At 44.7% G+C, this 21,765-nt stretch overlaps 1 protein-coding gene across 17 annotated transcripts in view; it reads right to left on the reverse strand.

The window, feature by feature from the left end:
• Positions 1 to 21,765, reverse strand: part of lzts2a (leucine zipper, putative tumor suppressor 2a) — a 232,854-nt gene that overhangs the window by 33,788 nt on the left and 177,301 nt on the right. For all 17 annotated transcript variants that reach the window (XR_007249549.2, XR_007249548.2, XM_048550935.2 and 14 more), the window contains one exon: positions 2,360 to 2,875. Coding sequence is in view for 15 of the 17 variants with exons in the window: in XM_048550935.2 (XP_048406892.2) it covers positions 2,360 to 2,836 (477 nt within the window). In the remaining 2 variants the exon portion in view is untranslated. The remainder of the gene's footprint in view (positions 1 to 2,359; positions 2,876 to 21,765) is intronic.

The following is a 21,765-nucleotide window of genomic DNA, read 5'->3' on the forward strand; positions in this document are numbered from 1 at the left end:
GAGCTACTATGCTACAGTTGTAGCACTCACGTTAAAGGGTGCACAGACAAAGAGGAGTGCTTCCAAAGTTGATCGTTCCAGATCCTGGGTGTGGTGACAAAACAACATGGAGATGCACTGAGGGGGCTCAAAGTTTGAATGATTCCATTCACCTTTTACACATTTGAATGACGGCTGTGACCCTCAATCATCTTGTTTCATCGTGTACTTTTCATTTCTCACAACTCAGAAACACAGAAAATAGGAGCAGGGCCAGGCCATTCAGCCCTTCGAGTCTGCTCCTCCATTCAATGCAATCATGGCTGATCATCCAACTCAGTCCCCTGTTCCCTCTTTCTTCCCCATACGTTTTGATCCCTTCAGCCCTAAAACCCATATCTAAAGCCTTCCTGAAAACATTCAATGTTTTGGCAGAGAATTCCACAGGTTTATCAGGTGAAAGGGGAGGGACACAAAAGGATCCAGAAGAGCAATTATTTCACATAGAGCACAGTGAGTGTCTGGAACAGGCTGCCAAGATGTTGGTTGAGGTAAGTACAATTTTATCATTTAAGAAACAGTTAGACAGGTACATGGATGGGATAGGTTTAGGGGTATATGGAACAAACGCTGGAAAACAGGACTAGTTTGGTTGTGAAAACCAGATAGCATGGGCAAATTGGGCCGAAGGGCCTGTTTCCTCTATGACTCCAAAAGCTTAAACCCACCAGCCACTAACAGACAAATAAAAAGAAAAATATTTCCTCCCCTTTCTATTCTATCCCAGGATGGTAAAATGTGCAGTATCTTTGAGTACCAGGGCTTTGAACTCCTTCTGAGTAACTGCTGCGCATTGAAAGCACCCCCTGTATAAAACCCAGCAGCTTCCTCCAATCCTTTTTGTCCTGTCAGCAGCACACTAGGAATGGAGGAGGCTACGCCCAACCATCCTATCCTACTCTGAACTAGCTACAGACAGCATAACCTAAATGACTCTTTTATTTTAAAAATTGTTTCTACTGCACTAAGGATGTGCATCAAGGAGGCGCCATTGTTAATTTGGAGGCTTGAGTGGTTTGACCCAACTGGTCGAGCTAATGCTCCATTTAAGTCAGAGATCCCTCCTTCAATCCACCCCATCAGGAGACTCCATTCTCTAGCCTACCCTTCTTGGCCTCAATACCCCTCAGCTCAACTCCATAGAATCACAGAACCCCTACAGTATGGAAGCAGGCCATTCAGCCAATCAAGTCAACAGTGACCCTCCAAAGGACATCCCACCCAGATTCACCACCCCCCACTACTCTAACGCTGTATTTCCCCACGGCTAATCCACCTAGATTACACATCCCTGGGCAATGTAGCATGGCCAACGCACCCTAAGTTGCACATCTTTGGACTGTGGGAGGAAATCGGAGCACCCGGAGGAAACCCGCGCAGTCACAGGGAGAATGTGCAAACTCCTCACAGACACCTGAGGGCGGAATCGAACCCAGGTCCGTGGCGCTGTGAGGCAACAGTGCTAGCCACTGAGCAACCTTGAAGTAGTACATTGTGCATCCAAAAATGAAAATCTGAAGGAAGAAATGCCTCCTGAATTTGGTCTGGGATATAAGTGATTATCATATTTTGGTGACCTTTAGTTTTATTCTCCTCACAGCAAGAAACCTCTACACCTACCCTGATTAAAAAAAACTCTCAATGTTTTAAAAATCTGTCAGGTTGTCCCCTTAGCCCTCTCCATTCGACAGAAAAGAACCCTAACCTGTTCAGCCTTTCGTGAAGCGTTCTCAGTTCTGATCATGCTCTTGTGAATCTTTTCTGCGCCTTCCCCATGCCATTACATCCTGTTTATAAAATGGCGCACTGGATCCACGCAGGCTGCTCTAACAGTGGGGGTGGGTATCAACGAACAAACCATTCAGAGGCGCTTTTAAAATTGCCCCGTGCATTTTGTTAAATGCACACGTTTAACCTACTGAGAACAAATGGGTTTAACACGTAGTGGGTTAATTCTTTGGGCAGTGCGATTAACCTGGGGTGCAAACTCAAGGCAATTATGTTCTGCAACTGGACCAGGGGACTGAGTTGGGTGATCAGCCATGATCATATTGAATGGCAGTGCCGGCTCGAAGGGCCGAATGGCCTACTCTTGCTCCTGTTTTCTATGTTGCCATGGTAGCATGCCTACTAACCCATAATAGAAGGGCATGTGGTTATGTCTTACTACACTGCTCCTCAGTATATCGGTACTCCACCACATTGCCTATGAAAAAGGATAACACGGTGTGGAGCTGGATGAACGCAACAGGCCAAGCAGCATCAGAGGAGCAGGACGGCTGACGTTTCGGGCCTGGGCCCTTCTTCAGTTTTGACTTACCTTCTCGAGTTTGCCTGAGACTGGAATTATTTTTGGAGGGGGCCCTCGGATATTTCCATTCATTGACCTGGCTTCACGGAAATCTTCAGGATCACTGCAAGGGCTGCTGGGTGATTCCGTCATGCTCCAACTTCCATTGCGCTGGTCTTCACTTAAATATGCATAATTCCCACTTTTTCCAATTGCTGAACATTGCTTCCTGGAAGCTACTCCACCAACACAGTCCTGAGAGTAGCCATTTTTGAGGTGTCCATCCTGTTGCCTGAAAATATTCAGCACTTGGCCGGTCTTGCAACACTTGTTGCTGTACTCCATGGCCTTGCAGTGTTTATCATGGTAGTTGCGCCCTGATACAAGACTGCCAACGCTTCCCATGGTGCTCTGCAAGATCGGCGATGCTGCAGATGTTCGCAGTCTGTGTTCACTTTCTGAATTCTGACGCTCAGAAGCTATGGGCATGGTCTGAATCATTGCCATGGCGATGAACTGTCACAATGTCCACAGTATTTGGGTTCCCTGGCAAAGACAAACATAATTACTGAAACAAAATGCTGAAAGAAAAGGACATTTCTTCCATTTCAACGTTCATGTTCGTAAGAAAAGTATCGAGAGATTGTGTTGCATGATGCGGTTACCACTTCAATCCAATCCAAAACACAGAAACGTCAAACACAGGGGAAGGAGGAGGCTATTCTGCCCTTCGAGCCTGCTCCACCATTCTACATGCTCATGGCTGATCGTCCAGCTCATTTCCGTTCCCACTTGCTCCACACACCCTATGATCCCTTTAGTCCCAAGAACTATATCTAACTGCTTCTTGGCAGCATTCAATGTTCTGGCCTCAACCACTTTCTGTGGCAGAGAATTCCACAGGCTCCCTACTCTCTGGGTGAAGACATTTCTCCTCATCTCAGTCCTCAATCGTTTACTCTGTATCCTAAGATGGCGGCCCCTGGTTCTGGACTCCCCAGACATCAGGAGTAACCATCCCGCATTTATCCTGGTCAGCCCTGTTAGAATTGTTTGGGTTTCATCCATGTTGGTCCTGATTATGTAAAATTTCCAGGGGTGGAGTTTTACTTATATCCACCAATCACCATTAGGCCCAACACAACAGGCTTTACCCCTTCTCCTCCATTAATGCCTGTAGAGTCACAAGTAAAGGGAGCCAGGGATGTGTAAGAAATCCCAGCCTTGTCAAAATTACCCACCCATATTCTTCTTCTAAATTGGAGCAGAGTGGAAAAACATCATGTAATACAGAACGGTTCAGGGTTCAGTCCCCCGATTTCCAGCACAGAGCTATTAATGGGATTAATTTCTCATAAATTGGAAGAAAGGGGTTGAGGGAGAATGAGTTGATTCGAATTTGCTGCCTAATCACTCTCGTTGGAAAACATGCTTATCGAATGAAGATAGGAGAGCACTGAACGATTTCTTAATTTGTCACTGTCTCACACAGAAAAGGCCAATGAATTGGCTCAATTAATCCAAACAATCACAAGAGTGGCTGGAATAGGTTACTGGAAACTGCTGCTGACACGACAGTTTATAGATCCACTTCTGAGTCTGAGGCAGAGCAGAATGAGCTGTACTCCGAAAGTAGCTGTTCTATACCTGACCTGGAGAACTCAGAGGTGAGAAGTGGTTCCTTCCTGAGTACTGACATCCCTGATCACCACATATACAAGAAGAGACTAGAAAGAACATGCTTTCAAAAAAAAAGCAAAATACTTTAAGGCTAGAGACAGACGCTGAATGGGAATATACCCACTTGAAGATGACATGTAGTGAGATCACACACATGAATGATGCAATCAAATTACACTGTCTATTGTGTAATGTTGCCTTATTACACACTCATCAGCTACATGTCATGATGACAAAAGGCTGGGATAGGGGTTACTATCTGCCTAAGCATCTGCGCGTGAAGCTTTCCCGTAATGTCACCTCTTCCTCCTTTAACACTCACCGTGGCGAAGGATGGGAAGTAACAGGATTTGAGTAATTAGCTTAAGACTATTGGTGAGGATCAGGTGGAGCTGTAATGTCCCTGAACTAGCGATCCAAAACTACTGTTCTTTATTTTCATTCATTCTCAAATTGTGGGTGTTGCTGGCCAGGCCAGGCCAGCATTTACTGCCGGGGTGGCCGGGTGGCACGGTGGTTAGCACTGTTGCCTCAGAGCACCAGGGACCCAGGTTCAATTCCACCCTTGGGTGACTGTCAGTGTGGAGTTTGCACGTTATCCCTTGTCTGCGTGGGTTTCCTCCGAGCGCTCCGGTTTCCTCCCACACTCCAAAGATGTGCAGGTTAAGTGGACTGGACGAGCTAAATTGCCCATAGTGTTCAGAGATGTGTAGATTGGATGGGTTATAGGCATATGGGTTTGGATGGGATGCTCCAAAGATTGGTATGGATGTGTTGGGCCAAACGGCCAGTTTCCAAACTGTAGGGATTCTATGATAAAGTCCCTAATTGCCCAGACAGCAGTTATGAGTCAACCACACTTGACTGACTAATGTTCTTCAGGGAAGGAAATGTGCCATCCTCAGAGATAGTAAGAACTGCCGATGCTGGAGTCAGAGATAACACAGTGTGGAGCTGGATAAACACAGGAGGCCAGGCAGCATCAGAGGAGCAGGAAAGCTGACTTTTTGAGTTGGGACCTTCTTGAGAAATGGGGGAGGGGGTAGGGAGCTGGGAAATAAATAGAGGAGGGGTGGGGCTGGGGAAGGTAGGTGGGATGGCTTAGGCGAGTACAGGTAGGCAGTGGTGGGGATTGGTCCGTGAGGTGGGAGAAGCAAATAGGTGGGAGAGAAGATGGACAGGTTCTGTCAGGTCAAGGAGGCGGGGATGAGAGAGAGGGTTGGTCATGGGGTGTTAAGTTGCCATCCTTACCTGGTCTAGTCTAGCCTATGTGTGACTCCAGACCCACAGCAATGCGGTTGACTCAACAGCTGAGAGAGCAAAATAATCTTGCCTTTCTAGTAACAGCCATATCTCATGGTCAGAGGTAGAAACATTTCACTCCATTAGCTCCACCATCTGAAGGTCACTGTACACCAAGGCCAAAGTGATGGAAGATTGCTGACCAGTGTATCGATAATCAGTGTGAGCACAGAATGGACTAAATCGGGACCATATCTCCAGCCCTGAGCCCCAACCAGAGGAACACGAATCACTAAAGAAAATCAATTTTTCTGGTGAGTGTTTCAATGTCTGGTTTTCAATGTGTCTTCAAACAATATCTTGCTATCTTCCTTTACAAGTTTATGCCCATCCAATAGCAGTGATTAGATAGTATGTAGCCCTCTGATGTACAGTCATTTATTTCATATGTCCTGTATTTGTGCAGTAATCCACTGGAAGGAGGCTTCACATGTATTGTTCAGTGAAAGTGCAACATTTAACTGACAAATTAGAAATAAAATGCTGGTTGACACAGATTTTTAAGTAGTAAAGGAATCAAGGGTTATGGGGAAAAGACAAGAAAGTGGAGTTGATGATGATCAGATCAATCATGATCTGATTGAACGGCAGAGCTGACACAATGGGCTGAATGGCCCCATTCTGCTCCTATAGCTTATGGTCTTATTGTCTAACAGTCTCATTTTGCCAATGGATATCTCTCACAAGAGATTGGTCAAAACTGTGAATGTTTCATCATTCTGGGCAAGTGTGAGAGGTCATTGCGAAGGCCACCATTGATTGACTTCTCCCAATGAGACGCTTGTGGCGTAGTCTAAATTCTACAGCATCTGCAGTCCATGTGGAGAAGGTATTCCCAGTAATGCCACTGGGCCTTGGCTTTCACATCAAATGTTACGACCTTAAGCTATAGGAGTAGAATTACGCCATTTGGCCCATCAAACTTGCTTACTCATTCAATCATGGCTGATTTGCATCACAACCTTGTTCTCCAGATTTCTTCCTGTAATCCTGGATCCTCCAACCAATCAAAAACTGATCTACCTCGGTCCTAACTACATGCAATGACTTGGTCTCCACGGCTCTCTGTGGCAATAAGTTCCACAGATTAACCCCTCAGGCTTCAAAAAAGTTCCTTCTCATTTCAGTTCTAGAGGGTTGTCCCTTCACTCTGAGGCTGTGTCCTCAGGTCCTAATCTCTCCTACTAGTGGGAACACCTTCTCCACGCCCCCTCTAGCCAGGTCTCTCAGTGTTCTGTAAATTCCAATCAGATTCCCCTCGCCTTTCCAAACTCTATCGAGTATAGACCCAGAGCCGTCAACTGCTCCTCAAATCACAAGCCTCTCAATCCCAAGACAGTGCTTGTAAAACCTCCTCTGAACTCCGTCCATGGTCAGCATATCTTTCCTTAGGTACAGGGCTCAAAACTGCTCACAATATTCTGAATGCAGTCTGACCAGAGCCTTATACAGCCTCAGTAGCACATCCCTGCTCTTGTAGACTTGCCCTCTCAAAATAAATGCTAACATCGCATTTGCCTTCCTAACTGCCAACTGAGCCTGCATGTTACCCTTAAAAGAATCCTGAACAAGGTCTCCCAAGACCCTTTGTCCATCAAATTTCTAAACCCTTTCCCTGGATAGAAAATAGTCTATGCCCCTATTCTTCCTACAATGTGCATAACCTCATACTTTCCCATATTGTATCCTATCTGCCACTTCTTTGTCCTTGTCTGCCCAAGTCCTCACTTCCTCGACACCACCTGCCCCTCCACCTTTCTTTGTGTCATCTGCAAACTTAGCAGAAGTGTCCTCTAGGTTGTTAATACATAACATGAATAGTTGTGGTCCTAACACTGACCCCTGCAACTGCACCAGTCACCAGCTGCCACCCTGAAAAAAGAATCCTTTATCCCCACTCTCTGCCCTCTCTCAGTTGGCCAATCCACTATCCATGCCAGTACCTTGCCCCTAACACTATGGGCTCTTAACTTATTTAGCAGCCTCCTGTGCAGCATTTTGTCAAAGATCTTCCAGAAATCCAAAGAGATCACGTCTACTGGCTCTCCTTTGTCCTATTTGTGTGTTATCTCCTCAAGGAATTCTAACAGATTTGTCAGGCATGATCTCCCCTTGATGAACCCCCTGATGATTCTGCGCGATTTTACCAAACACTTCGAAGTACTCTGTAATCTCATCCTTCATAATGGACTTTAAAATCTTACCACTGACCAAGGCTGGGCAAACCAGATTATAATCTCCTATCTTCTGCCTCCCTCCCCTCTTAGACAGTGGAGGGTGAGGGAGTGGGGTACATTAGCCATTTCCCAGTCCTCCAGGACCCTCCTAGACTCCAGGGATTCCTGAAAGATCACCACCAGTGCCTCCTCAAGCTCCTCAGCTATCTGCTTCAGAACTCTGGAGTGTAGTCCATCCGGCCTGGCTGGTTTATCCAACTTCAGACCTTTCAGCTTCCCCAGTTCTTTGTCCTTTGTGATGTTTACTCTCTGCCCCCGACTCTCTTGATGTTCTGGTCTGTTCTGGTGTCTGCCACCATGAAGACTGTTGCAAAGTGTTTGTCTGGTTCCTCCATCATTTCTTTGTTCTCCATTACCACTACTCCAGCCTCAATTTCCATTGTCCAATGTCCACTCTTGCCTCTCTCTTACCTTCAATATGACCAAAAAGGCTTTTGTAATCTTCTTTTATGCTCCTAGCTATCCTGTTCTCCTATTTCAGCTTCTCTTTCTAATTTTTTTTTAGTTATCCTCTACTAGTTTTTAAAGTTTCCCAATCCTCTAGCTTCCCACTAACCTTCACCACATGGTATGCTTTTTCTTTTGCTTTTGTACTGTTTCTGATTCCCTTGTCAGCCATGGTTACCTCATCCGATCCGAAGTACGTTCTTCATCCTTGGGATGAATTTCTGCTGTGCTTCCTGGATTTCTACCCGAAACTCCAGCCATTGCTGCTCCACCATCTTCCCCGCTAGGCTCCCCTTCCAATCAATTATGGCCAGCTCCTCTCTCATGTCTTTTAATTACCTTACTCAATTGTAATATCATCACATCTGATTGCAGTTTCTTTGTCTGAAACTGCAGGGTGAATTCTATCATATTGTGGTTGCTGCCTCCTTCACCTTAAGCTCCCTAATCAAGTCTGCCTCATGACATTATCACCAGCTTCTGAAATGTCTGTTTCTTACTGGGCTCTATCACATGCTGCTCGAAAAACAACCTCATACACATTCCACAAATTCATTTTCTTTAGATCTACTACCAACCTAATATTCCAAGCCTACCTGCATATCAAAGTCCCCCACGATTACTGAGATACTGCATTTCTTATCTGACATTCCTTTTCTATCTCCTGATGTCATTTCTTCCCTGCACTCTGATGACTGCTCGGGTGCCAGCGCACAACTTCCACAAAAAAAACCCAAAGAACTGCCGATGCTGTAAATCAGGAACAAAAACAAAGTTGCTGGAAAAGCTCAGCAGGTCTGGCAGCATCTGTGAAGGAAAAACAGTTAACTTTTCAGGTCCAGTTACCCTATCTCGGAACTCCCATAAGTGTCCGTGCAGATTAAAGGGGGTCTTGTCAAAGCCATTACAATAACCTAAGTGACAGCAAGAAAAGAATCAATTCCAAATGCCCATAGACAGGTTCTCCAAAATGGAATCTGTCAGACCAACCACACACCCAATGAAACCCCGATTGCAATGTCTGTGTGAAACAAAACCAAAAGAGCTGCAGATGCTGTAAATCAGGAAGAAAAACAGAAGTTGCTGGAAAAGCTCAGCAGGTCTGAGGAAGGGTCACCAGACCTGAAACGCTAACTTTGATTTTTTTCTTCACACATGCTGCCAGACCTGCTGAGCTTTTCCAATAACTTCTGTTTTCTGTTGTGCAATGCCTGTGTGTTGTCCATAGACAAACTTGTCTGCGTGGCACATTGGCGGCATAACCGTGGGTCTCACAATGTGGACAAAGCTTTCTGTCACTGGTTCACCTTCACAAGTTTAGTCTTCAAATCCTAAAAGTTCAAAGCTTCACATGTGGATTCTGGGAAACTATTGTCAAACAAGGATGTGGAGTGCACTGATCCGCAAGATCATCGCTGCTGCATCCAGAGGGTCATTGAACAGGGAGGGAGAGGGAGAGCACTTACAAAGTAATGATGTGAAGATGGGTAATTAGGATGTTCAAAAGGAGTAACCTGGGGAGTACATTCAATGGGTAAACAGCACACTGCTGAATGTTGCTGAAGTATTGTCCAACAGACAGCACCAGCAGATATTGTATCTATCAGCAGGTAAGAAAGCAAAGGAGAAAACTCGTGTCTAGACATTTAACTCAGAGAAGGATTGGCAGTTGAAAGCCAAAAGAATGTGGTTATTTGAACCACCTGGAGAATTACTGAGTAAGGAGATGATAGCGTCTACCAGGGATATAGCAGAAGCCTCAGTCTGTCTTTCTCAAGAGCCTGGGCAGGGGTTTACATCAGAGCCTGAGGGCTGGGGTCTGCTGGCCTATAGTGCTCGGGATGGATTGGGGTTCACTATCATCACATTACGGGGTGGGGACAGATGGATGGGCAAGGGCCATGTGGTTATGTTGTTGGTTGGGTGGGGGGAGCAGCAGACACAGGAACATTACCACAGCCAATGAATCCTCTCCGTGATCCAGTCTTCCCCCATAGCTACTGCAGTTGCTAACATTCCAACAGTGATTGGAAGCCACTACACTACAAGGGGCTACATTTTTATAGTGACTTTGACAACTTCAGGATGTCCAAAGTGCATTGTAATTCATGAAGCACTTGTGTTTGGAGTGTTGGCACCATCAGGCAGACAATGTACAAACCCGGAGCAGGCCATTCGGCCTCTTTGAGCCTGCTCTGCCATTTAACAAGATCATGGCTGAGCTGATGGTAAACTCCAGTCCACTGTCCTATCTGGGCCCGCCAACCCTTGCTTAACAAGAATCTATCCATCTCTGCCTTGATGCATAACATGGCCCCATTTGTGATAAAGAAGGATTTAATTTTTTTTTAAATGTTCAGAAAATTTTACTGTTTCCTGTAGTTTTCCTGCCAGGCTTAGTGAGACCCTGGACAGTAATTTCTAATTCCAGGAGATTAGGGGCTATCCTAGAGGGCTCATTGGAACTAACAATCAGTTTTATTAGAGAAATAACTCAGAACCGAACATCTTTATATTTGCAAGTGTGACAGCAGCCAGCAAAGATTCCTGAATTAACTCAGGTCTTCAGCTAACCGAAACAGAAACGGCAGTGTGTATTTTCATTAGGAGAGGTTGCAATGCGAAGATAATGACATTACATTCCTGATCTAATCTAGTGCCAAAACTGCATTATCTCCATGTTGTGAAGGTACTGGGGTGGACAAAGTCAGAGAAGATGCCAGGTTATAGTCCAACAGGTTTATTTAAAAGCATGTTTTTGGAACACTGCTCCTACATCAGGTGAAGTCACTTCATTTGACAAAGGGGCTACACTCCGAAAGCTTGTGACTATAAGCTAGTGTCATGTGATTTCTGACGTTGCACTATTTCCAAAGCAGGATCTCAATTGGATTGGTGGTAATGTTCAGAATTGCTTGTGGAGATGTTAGCTGTCAGGATAATGCACTCCCACATCGTTCTTCATCAGGACGCCTCGCCTCATTGACTGAAAACATGGCCAATCGAGTAATATATTAATCTTTTCCTTCTCGTTCTCAATTGTTCGCAAATAAATCAAAAACAATGGCCTGGAATGAAGCAGTTTGCTTCGGATAATGAGATAACAAGGTGTGGAGCTGGATGAACACAGCAGGCCAAGCAGCATCAGAGGAGCAGGAAAGCTGCTGTTTCGGATCGAGACCCTTCATCATTGCTTCAATCACTTGTTCAAACCCTTTTGCTGCATGGAACAGCCCCGGGTATTAATCCCAGGAAATTAGTGTCAATTCTATTTGTTGTTACAGGGATGCCTGGGCAGAGTCCCCTCTTCCTGCTGTAATTGGGACGCTGGGGGCATTGACTGGAGCTCAATCGCCCGTGATAAATCAAATGCCTGGATGAGAACACGCCTGGTTTCCCATTAATTTAATTGGATGGAAAATGAGATGGGGACAAGCTCCATTCCAGGCTCCCCCTCTGTTCAAGCAAGCTCAGGTGCAGGTCTAGAAAAGAACCGAACCGCATTCTCATTGCGATATAACACACGCAGGGTTTGTTAATACATCATTTGTTGCCTCGAAACTTGTTGACAAAGCGATGATTATAGGTAGGCTGCTCTAATTTTAAGACTTCTCTCTGTCTTGCCTGGCAAATTACTAAGCAAGAATTCATAGCTACTGATTTCACTGTCGAACAATGATGCCTCTCACCCATGCCTCACCATAATGACTAGATGAATCATTTCATTACGCAGATTAGGCTTTTCAAAATAACTGGTTTGTCGAAGCTACAGATAATACATTACAATCCGAAAGTCATGTTTACAAAGTGCTTTGAAATTGCTTCACCAAGGGGAGATTGCTCACAAGGCAATTGTCTCTGCTACAGAGACGCTGCAACCTTTAGCACTGGGATCAGAGGCTCATTATAACCATTAGGGAATTTCATCTGAGGCCCTCTGACAAGACAATCACAAGAAAAGATGGAGCAAGAAACACATTCAACTATCACCGCTCTGCTGTCCCCACACCACCACACTCCCTATACACAGACCTACACACACACACACACACAGATACAGAGAGACACAGACAGAGACCCATAGACACACACACACACACACACACACACACACACACACACACACACACACAGACACATACACACACAGAGACACAGATCCAGATCCACACATACAGACACATGCACGAACCCACACACACACAGAGATACGGATGTACAAAGACACACACATATAGATTCAGATTAACACACACACACACACACACACACACACACAGATCCTATTGTATTCTCAGACATACACACATAGACACTGATTCAAAGACTCTCACAGACACACAATGACAAGGCACCCGTAGATGTATTGACATGGATACATACAGACCAACGTACACACGCACACTGACACGGGCACACACAGAGACCCTATCACGCACAGACACACACATATACACACAGGCACACTTCCATAGGCGCATACACAGTACAACAATTCACTTCACCTGATTTCCAATCCATCCCGTTCAATTACTATCTGGGAGAGAGGTTCTGCATAAGTATCCACTTGAGGCTCAAACTTTATCAGACAATATTTGAGGTTCTTCATCCATTTTCATATCAACTCCTCAAAATAACCATGTCTGGACCATCCCAGTTATCTGGATAAGCCAGCAGAGACTCTGCGCTTTAGATAATGGAGACTTGGAGATAATCTAATCAAGGTTTGGAAGTTGATGAAGGGAACAGATTGTGTTCCACTTGACAATTTTATTTTAATTTAATTTAGAAGGTTAGAGAGGACCTGGGGGCTGAATCACAATTTTAATCAAGATAAGAGCTGGACATCAGAGATAGCGAACATGCCTCAGCCTACTGGCATGAGTATCTTATCTGCAAGCAGTTTTGCAGGGAAACTGAGAGGGGGTGAATTGCCTGGTCCCAGGGTGGAGGACTCCTGATGGAGACCCTAAGCTCATGCCCATCAATGAGAAAAGGACTGGCTTTAGCTGTCAATGTTCCTGGGACCGAACACATTGCCAAGATAGACAGTGCATTCTTACAAAAGAAACAGGCACTGGGTAAGGTCCTGTAGGGTCACTCAGAGCTTGATATCCCCCTCTCTAACCCAGCAACCTTTAAACCATCGGAGGGAGGTATCATTGGCATGGCCAGCGTTTATAAAATGTAAGAGCCGAACCCTTCAGCCCACCGAGTCTGCCCCGCCTTTCAATGGGATCACAGCTGATCTGATTATCCACAACTCCACTTTCCTGCCTTTTCCTCAATTCCCTTACATTTTGTTGCCTCAAATGAGTCAGTTGCTCAACCATTTCAGGGGGCAGTTAAGTCTCAACCCCATTGCTGTGGGTATGGAGTCACATGTAAGCCAGACTGGGTAAGGATGGCCGTTCCCTTCCTTAAAGGACATGAGTGAATATGGTGACCTTTTAGAACAATTGATAAGGAACTCCCCATTACTATCCGTTCCAATTTTAGATTTATTACTTAAATTCAAATTTAGGTTCTACCATGGTGCGTTCAAACCCATGTCCCCAGAACATTAGCCTGGGTGTTTATTCCAGTTTTATTTACCCAGGCAATGTTTAACATGCAGGACGTTTAAATGTCAAACTCCAAACTTCCTGTCAGACTCATTGTTTTCAACATTAGTGGATCAAAGTCGATCATTTTGAGTCAAAGAAAATTCCTTGTCCACTGGGCACATGCTGTAGTGTAAAGGGTCAACACTAAATATGTAAATAACATATCTGTGATGTAGGAGGTCACACGGCATCTAACTCTAGAGAAAGATGATTATGTGCCAAACTTCTCCTTCAACTTTGAGTTAATGTGAAGTCCTCCTACCAACAGATTAGCTTCTGGAAATCTCTGTTGATGTTGACAACCTCCCTTGAACACCCACTGCGATGGCACAGAAAATGCTGGAGAAACTCAGCTTTTATATATACCCTCCCCAGGTCATCACAGTTTGGTTTTCTGGCCTAGTGGTAGCTGGGGAAGGAAAAAGGTGTCAAAATTGATCCGGATTGTGTCTCGGTATTTCTCATCAACAGAAATGTTGTGACACATGTCTGCAGTAGGTAGGACTTGAACCCAGGCCTCCTGGTTCAGAGGTGGTGACAATGTTTGTGTCATTGATTCAACCACAACAGTTTTTGGATCCTTGCCATCCCATTGGCTTCACGACAGATGCTAGACATTCATACCAACTTTTATTTTTGAAACACAGACTAATTCATCATTTCAAAAAAAGTGGGAGACAAGAGCACGGACATGTGAACATTAAGATTCGGTAGTATAATGAGCATGCAATGCAGTCTAAAAATTCTTCAATGCGATTTTAACATAAATATTAGCTCAAAGTAATTGAGTTACATCCTTTGTTCAAATAACAGATTTGGAACATCAGAAAAAAATCGTTATGTTCATTTATCTTAGAATAAAAGGACATCAATTTAAGACTGAGATGAGGAGGAATTTATGCTCTCAGAGGGTTGAGAATCTTTGGAAGTCTTTGCCTATGGGGTCAGAGTCCTTGTGCATATTTAAGGCTGAGATCAATAGATTCTTGATCAGTCAGGGAATCAAAGGGTTTCAGAGAGGGGGAAGGAAAGTGGGTGTGAGGAGTGTTGGATCAACCATGATTCTGTTGAATGGCGCAGTAGGCTCAAGGGGCTGAATAGCCTACTCTTGTTCCTATTTCTTATGGACTTACTTACAAGCATCCCACACAGACTTTTGAAAAGAATGGTAAATCTAGCCAGAACCAAATTAGACCAGGTAAACAAAAAAAAAAGAAATGAACACTAAAAATTGCACAGAGAAAGATCAAAATCACGACATAAAATACAGAGAGGCCATTCAACCCGTCAACCTCATCCATTTATGGATTGCATTATTGTCCCAATGCAACTCTTTCACTGAGAGTTTTGATCTTCACTGCCTTACCTAGAAGATCATCCTAAATATCAATATTCCTCTATGAAGAGCTACTCTCTGACACCAGGAAAGTCAGTCTTGCCTTTCACCATTTTCTATCCATGCTTTCCTATCCTCCAATACTGCGGTTTACAGTGAACCTCTGCTGATCTACTCAGCACCTTTTGCAAGGTTCCTTCAGTCCAGATCAAAGAGTCTAGCTGTTGTTGAACCATTACTGTGTTCTCTGATGATAACAGACCAGCATTTAGGTCCTTTGCTTGGACTGTTTCTGGGGTTTGAAAGCTTCCTTTGTCCGTCAGGGTCTCTGAGGTAGTACTCTGAGGAGGACAGATGAAGTGGAACGGGAAGATGTGTATGCACTAAGCATAAAAACACCAGCATTGATTGGTTAAGTCAAATAGTCCACTTCTGTTCTCTATATTCTATGGATATTACAAGTTGTTGACACTAGGATAAGAAGAGATGACACAGTGAGAGTGTTTATTTCGTTTGATATAAAGTGACTTTTTTTTCTTACTTTATCCAGATAGCTTTATTAATGTCTAATTAGTGTTTGCTTCATAATGCATAGGCCGCGAAGAAAAAATGATGGATGGAAGAAAGACTTCTGTTTCTATGAAAGGTAAAGTCACCTTGGTCTCACCAAACAACAGAGCTGCTCTCTCATCAGAGAGAGGTGACTGGTGGTGGTTTAAGCCTCAGGCAAGAGGCAAGGTTGAGAAGGACAACCCTTCATGGTAACCTCAGTCAGTACTGTTGGCATCCCTCCGCATCGCAAACAAGCCATCCAGCCAACTGAGCCAAACCCAGGTCTTCTGGTCCAGAGGTGGTAGCATTACCATCATGCCACATGAGCCCCTCACTTTGCTACAAGTCTCTGGTGCTCGACCATCCTGAAGCTCTGCGATGAGACTGGAACCCACAACTATTCGTCTCAGGGGCCGAGAATGCTACCAATTAACACACAACTCACACAACCACCGGACAGTATACCACTCCCCAAACACACCTCGTAAAGAAATACACCTTCACATTGACTGGAATGATAAAATTGCTGACTTTAGACAAGAGTGTATGGTTTAGTGAGATCAAATGGATTAACACTGGCTGGCAAACTTCTTAAAATACACCTTTTAAAGTATACTGCAACTCAGACAGTGGTTCTGAACTTTCACAATAATCCATGCAGATTTATTTGGCTGTTATGCTTTTAATGAGGACTTATGCCCCACAGATTCAAATCCTCATGTAGCTATTTTATACTTAAGTTGCTGCTGCTCACTTTCACCTCTGCTTTGTTTCCAGAACAAGATTTGTGTCTGTTATGGGAATGCTTACATTAGCTCTCTTAGCACAAGACCTAGGCATAGGCAATGCGGCACTGAAAGATTTGACAGACATTTATTACAGCTCCTTATTTACACTCACATGCACCTCAATGTCTGGGCTACTATTGTCTTTTGTCAGTTACAAAGATTAGCACACTTCCATTCAGCATGTCATGCTTCCAGTGGCCCCAGTTACAATGGAGTCTGAGACCTTTACACTTTCAGGTCACATGCAATGATACAGTGATGTCAAGAGCATGTCTGTTGAAGGTATACTGCTATACTAACTGTGCAATGTAGTTTAAACAAATTGTTCTAGGAGAAAAGAAAATCAAGCCCTCATTATGAAACCACCGACTGGGAGAGGAGAAGATTGCACTCAATTCCCATCTCCAGTTGCCCTAAATGGTATGTCAAAATCTCAGCAAAAAGTTGATTTCTATTAAAATTCTCACCCCTAACTTGGCAATTTCCTTGTCGCTGTGCATCTAGTCTGGATTATGAACAAAATTTTCCTTTCATCAGTGAACTGTTATTCTTGGGCTTCTATGCCACAAGGACAGAAATTGAAGGATAGAACTGGAGCCAATCTTCATACACCTCTGCAACTTAGAGATGCACATTAGAAACATCCAACTCAAACTTCAAAAGATCACAGTTTCAGTCCATTCCTATGTTGAGAAGCACAAAGGAATCCCCAACTGGGAAATGAATCTGTGGAATTCTTTACTGTTGAGGGTGTTGAGGTCATTAGTATATCAAGGATGATATAGGCAGATTTTTAATCAACAAAGGAATCAAGGGTTATGGGGAAAGGGCAGGAAAGTGGAGTTGACGATTATCAGATCAGCCACAAGCTCATTGACTGACACAGCATTCAGCACAGATGGGCTGAATGGCCTAATTCTATGGCTAAGCCTTGTGGTCTTAATTAATGTTCACCAACTAGTCATTAAATACTTCATTAACTGTACAATGACAGCTGTCTTTCAGAAGTTGGAAGAGGGGTTTTAGCAAAATGTAATGATTTTTGTCCACTGTGCTGTTTGAAGCTGGATTGATGAAGGGTCAGGAATTTCAGTCTGGAAGGTCAACAGGTTTCATGTGAGCCTAACAACAGCGAAAAACAAAGCAGCATTCTTTGCTTTTCTCTGTTTGAATGGAAAGGGGTTGGGGCAGGGAGGGTTTGGTAAAATTCTTAACTTGAAACCAATAGCAATTCTTCACAGAAATAGCTTGCAATGCTAGAGCCAATCTTCTATTTCAACAACACTCCCAAGAAAGTTTAATTAAGGGGATTAACAAGTGCTGAAATGTTTTGTGATTGAGGTAACAGCTCTATTGATCACAGAGGAACAACCATTGCTCCTCATGAAAAAAATTAGCTTTTGATTCTCGCTACAAGTATCTAGTAATTGCTATATGGTAGGAACGTCCACTCCATTCAATTGAATGCTCAGTAACTTGAGACACAGGAATTTTCGACTATAATTAATTTCATCTTGCTGTATAATTATGTTATCCCAAGTTGTTAATTCCTCAGAATTGCTCTTCTGTCTCTCCTCCTCCTCCTACTCTTAGCTCACAGTTTCCAAATGCTGCCAACTCTAACTGACTGTCTCCTTGAGATTTTATCACCAGATCTGCTTCCAAGTTCCTCATCCCTAGCTGCCAGCCATCACCTCCAATAGCTCCGTAACTAATAAACAACAGGGTTCAAAGAAACTCTGGAACAACAGCAGGCCATTCAGTCCCTCAGGTCTACTCTGCTATTCCAGACCATGGTTGATCACTACCTAAGTGCAGGAATATGTCGATGAGGGCATTAGTAACTAGATATTGATCAGTCTCTGTCTTAAACTCACTCAGTGACTGAACTCTCACATTCCCTCTTCCAGGGCAGAGAATTCCAAAGATTCACCACTGTCTTCTCAATCCTAAATGACTTGTTTTTCATCCCAATCCCATGCCAAGGGGCAGCACAGAGGCTCAATGGTTAGCCCTGTTGCCTCACTGCACCACTGTTTGTGTGGAGTTTGCACATTCTCCCCGTGTCTGCGTGGGTTTCCTTCGGGTGCTCCAATTTCCTCCCACAGTCCAAAGATGTGCAGGCTAGGTGGACTGGCCATGGGAAATTGCCTGCAGTGTTCAGGGGTGTGTAGATTAGGTGGGTTATAGGGGGATGGGTCTGGGTGGGATGCTCTGAAGGTCAGTGTGGACTTGTTGGGCGGAAGGGCCTGTTTCCACACTGTGGGAATTCTATGATTCTATCCCAGTAACCCCACATTTACAGGGCCAATCCATCTGACCTGCATGTCGTTGGGCTGTGGGAAAGAATTGGAGCGCCCGGCAGAAACCCGCGCAGGCACGGGGCGAATGTGGAAACTTTCAGTTTGATAAGCCGATGCAGCAGGCTCGAGGGGCTGAGCTGCCTACTCCTGTTCCTAATTCCTCCATTCTTATGTTTAAATATGAGGTTGCTGCAGAACGAGGATGATTAATATTCGCTGATGTAATTGAATTGGGGAGCAGGCTCGAGGGGCTGAAATGGATGACTGCATGTTCCTTTGACCTTTTCATTCCCTGCGTGCCGTGAAATGATTCCCAGGGCTCAGCATTTTATCTTCATTGTCAGTGTGAAATGAGGAAGGCCGAGGTTGAGGGAGATCATTGAAACCTTCTCCCGCTGAGCTCATTATAGATAAACCGAGTCTTTCTTTTTGCTTTCATGTCTCAGGATTCTGTTGGCTGCCTCCCTGCAGTCAACCAAACTGCAGGGATTCCATAAGGAGGCTCACTCATCAAAGATAACTTTAGATGTTCCCAGCCCTTCTTACTCTCACACTCACACACACACACACACACACGCACACACACACACACACACGCACAGATACACACACACAGATATACACACCCACACATACACACACAGATATACACACACACACTTATACGCAGATACACACACACAGATATATACAAACACACACACACACACACACAGATATATACACACACATATATACACACAAACACACAAATATATATACACACACAAACTCACACAAACACACACAGATATATATACACACACACAAACACATAAATAAATATACACATACACGCAGACACACACACATGCAGACTCACACAAATATACATACATACACACACACACATGCAGACAGAAACACATAAGCATGCATACACACACAGACACAAAGACACACACACAGTCTCTCTCTCTCTCGGTCACTTCCTTACCCATTCACTCTCTGTCTCTCAGGCACATGTTCCCCTCCCCCCTTCTCAGGGAAAGACACTGAGTGGGAGGATTGCTTCCTGACTCTGAGCCTGAGGTTTGCTCACAACACTCACTGGTGCAAACCCTGTCCTTTCCATTTCCATACACTTCAGCTGGAAATTGTTTCTTTTTGCTTTCAAGTTACTGAACTGCCTTGGCAGCAAGAGGTCAAACATAACCCTCTGAACTCTCCAGGCTCATGTCTGTAGGAGTGAGGAGAACATAAAAAGACAAAATCTGCTGTACATTCCGAATACACACCCTGATCTAATCACTGTGGAGCGTATAGTGTAATAACAGTTTTGTCACTCTTCACACTGTCCCTCTGCTCCCAAAGGTGCTGTCTCCAAATGGGATACAATCCTGTACCATAAGACTGTAACAAATAGGACTGGTGTAGGCCATTTGGCCCCTCAAGCCTGCTGTGCCATTCAACAGGATCAATGGCTGATCCAATATTCCTTACCTCCACTTCCCTCCCCTTTCCATGTAACCCCTTTATTCCCCAACTGATCCGGAATCTACCTCTTTCAGCCTTAAATGTACACAAGGACTCTGCCCCACAGCTCTCTGTGGCAAGGAGGTCCAAAGACTCTCAACCCTCTGAGCAAAGAAATTCCTCCTCATTTCAGTCTTAAATTAGTGCCCCTTTATTCTTAGACTATGCTCTCTGGTCCTAAAGTCTTCCATTGGCGGGGGGGGGGGACATATCATACAATCATAGAATCCCTACAGTGTGGAAACAGGCCCTTTGGCCCAACAAGTCCACACTGACCCTTGGCGCATTCCATCCAGACCCATCCCCCTATAACCCACCTTATATTCACACCCCTTAACTCCATGGGCAATTTCCCATGGTCAATCCAGCTAGCCTGCACATCTTTGGACTGTGGAAGAAAACCGAAGCGCCGGAGGAAACCCACGCAGACCCGGGGAGAATGTGCAAACTCCACACAGACAGTTGCCCGAGGGTGGGATTGAACCCAGGTCCCTGGTGCTGTGAGGCTGCAGTGTTAACCACTGAGCCACCGTGCCATCCTATCTATCAGCATTTATCCTGCCAAGTCCCTTATGAATCCTTTACATTTCAACGAGATCACCTCTCATTCTACTCAACTCCAGCAAGTAGAGTCCCAAGCTGTGGGATTGTTGCAACCTACTGGCTACCATTTCATACCTCTCCAAATTTACTCCTTCCACTTCCTAACTTTGAAAACTTAATGAAGCCTGACTGTTCAGTCTCAGAATGGGGTGGGGAACATCTGGATGCGAACAGACCTCAGCAATTCTTGGCAATCATTGTTGCTTTAACTGTCACTAACAGAGCAAACAGGTTGAACTGGCTGCTCACCTCGGGATGGGTTTTTGGGATGGAACAGAGAACAGTACAGCAAGATTGACAAGTCGCCCGGCCCGGACCAGATTTGTCCTCGGCTGCTTTGGGAAGCGAGAAATGCAATTGTTTCGCCACTTGCGAGGATCTTTGCATCCTCGCTCTCCACTGGAGTCGTACCTGAGGACTGGAGAGAGGCAAATGTAATTCCTCTCTTCAAGAAAGGAAATAGGGAAATCCCCGGCAATTACAGACCAGTAAGTCTCACGTCTGTCGTCTGCAAGGTGTTAGAAAGGATTCTGAGGGATAGGATTTATGACCATCTGGAAGAGCATGGCTTGATCAAATACAGTCAACACGGCTTTGTGAGGGGTAGGTCATGCCTCACAAACCTTATCGAGTTTTTTGAGGATGTGACTAGAAAAGTTGATGAGGGTCGAGCTGTGGATGTGGTGTATATGGACTTCAGTAAGGCATTTGATAAGGTTCCCCATGGTAGGCTCATTCAGAAGGTCAGGAGGAATGGGATACAGGGGAACTTAGCTGCCTGGATACAGAATTGGCTGGCCAACAGAAGACAGTGAGTGGTAGTAGAAGGAAAATATTCTGCCTGGAAGTCAGTGGTGAGTGGGGTTCCACAGGGCTCTGTCCTTGGGCCTCTACTGTTTGTAATTTTTATTAATGACTTGGACGAGGGAATTGAAGGATGGGTCAGCAAGTTTGCAGACGACACAAAGGTCGGAGGTGTCGTTGACAGTGTAGAGGGCTGTTGTAGGCTGCAGCGGGACATTGACAGGATGCAGAGATGGGCTGAGAGGTGGCAGATGGAGTTCAAC

This window comes from Stegostoma tigrinum, chromosome 20 (genome assembly GCF_030684315.1).
Source record: "Stegostoma tigrinum isolate sSteTig4 chromosome 20, sSteTig4.hap1, whole genome shotgun sequence".
Classification (NCBI taxonomy): domain Eukaryota; kingdom Metazoa; phylum Chordata; class Chondrichthyes; order Orectolobiformes; family Stegostomatidae; genus Stegostoma; species Stegostoma tigrinum.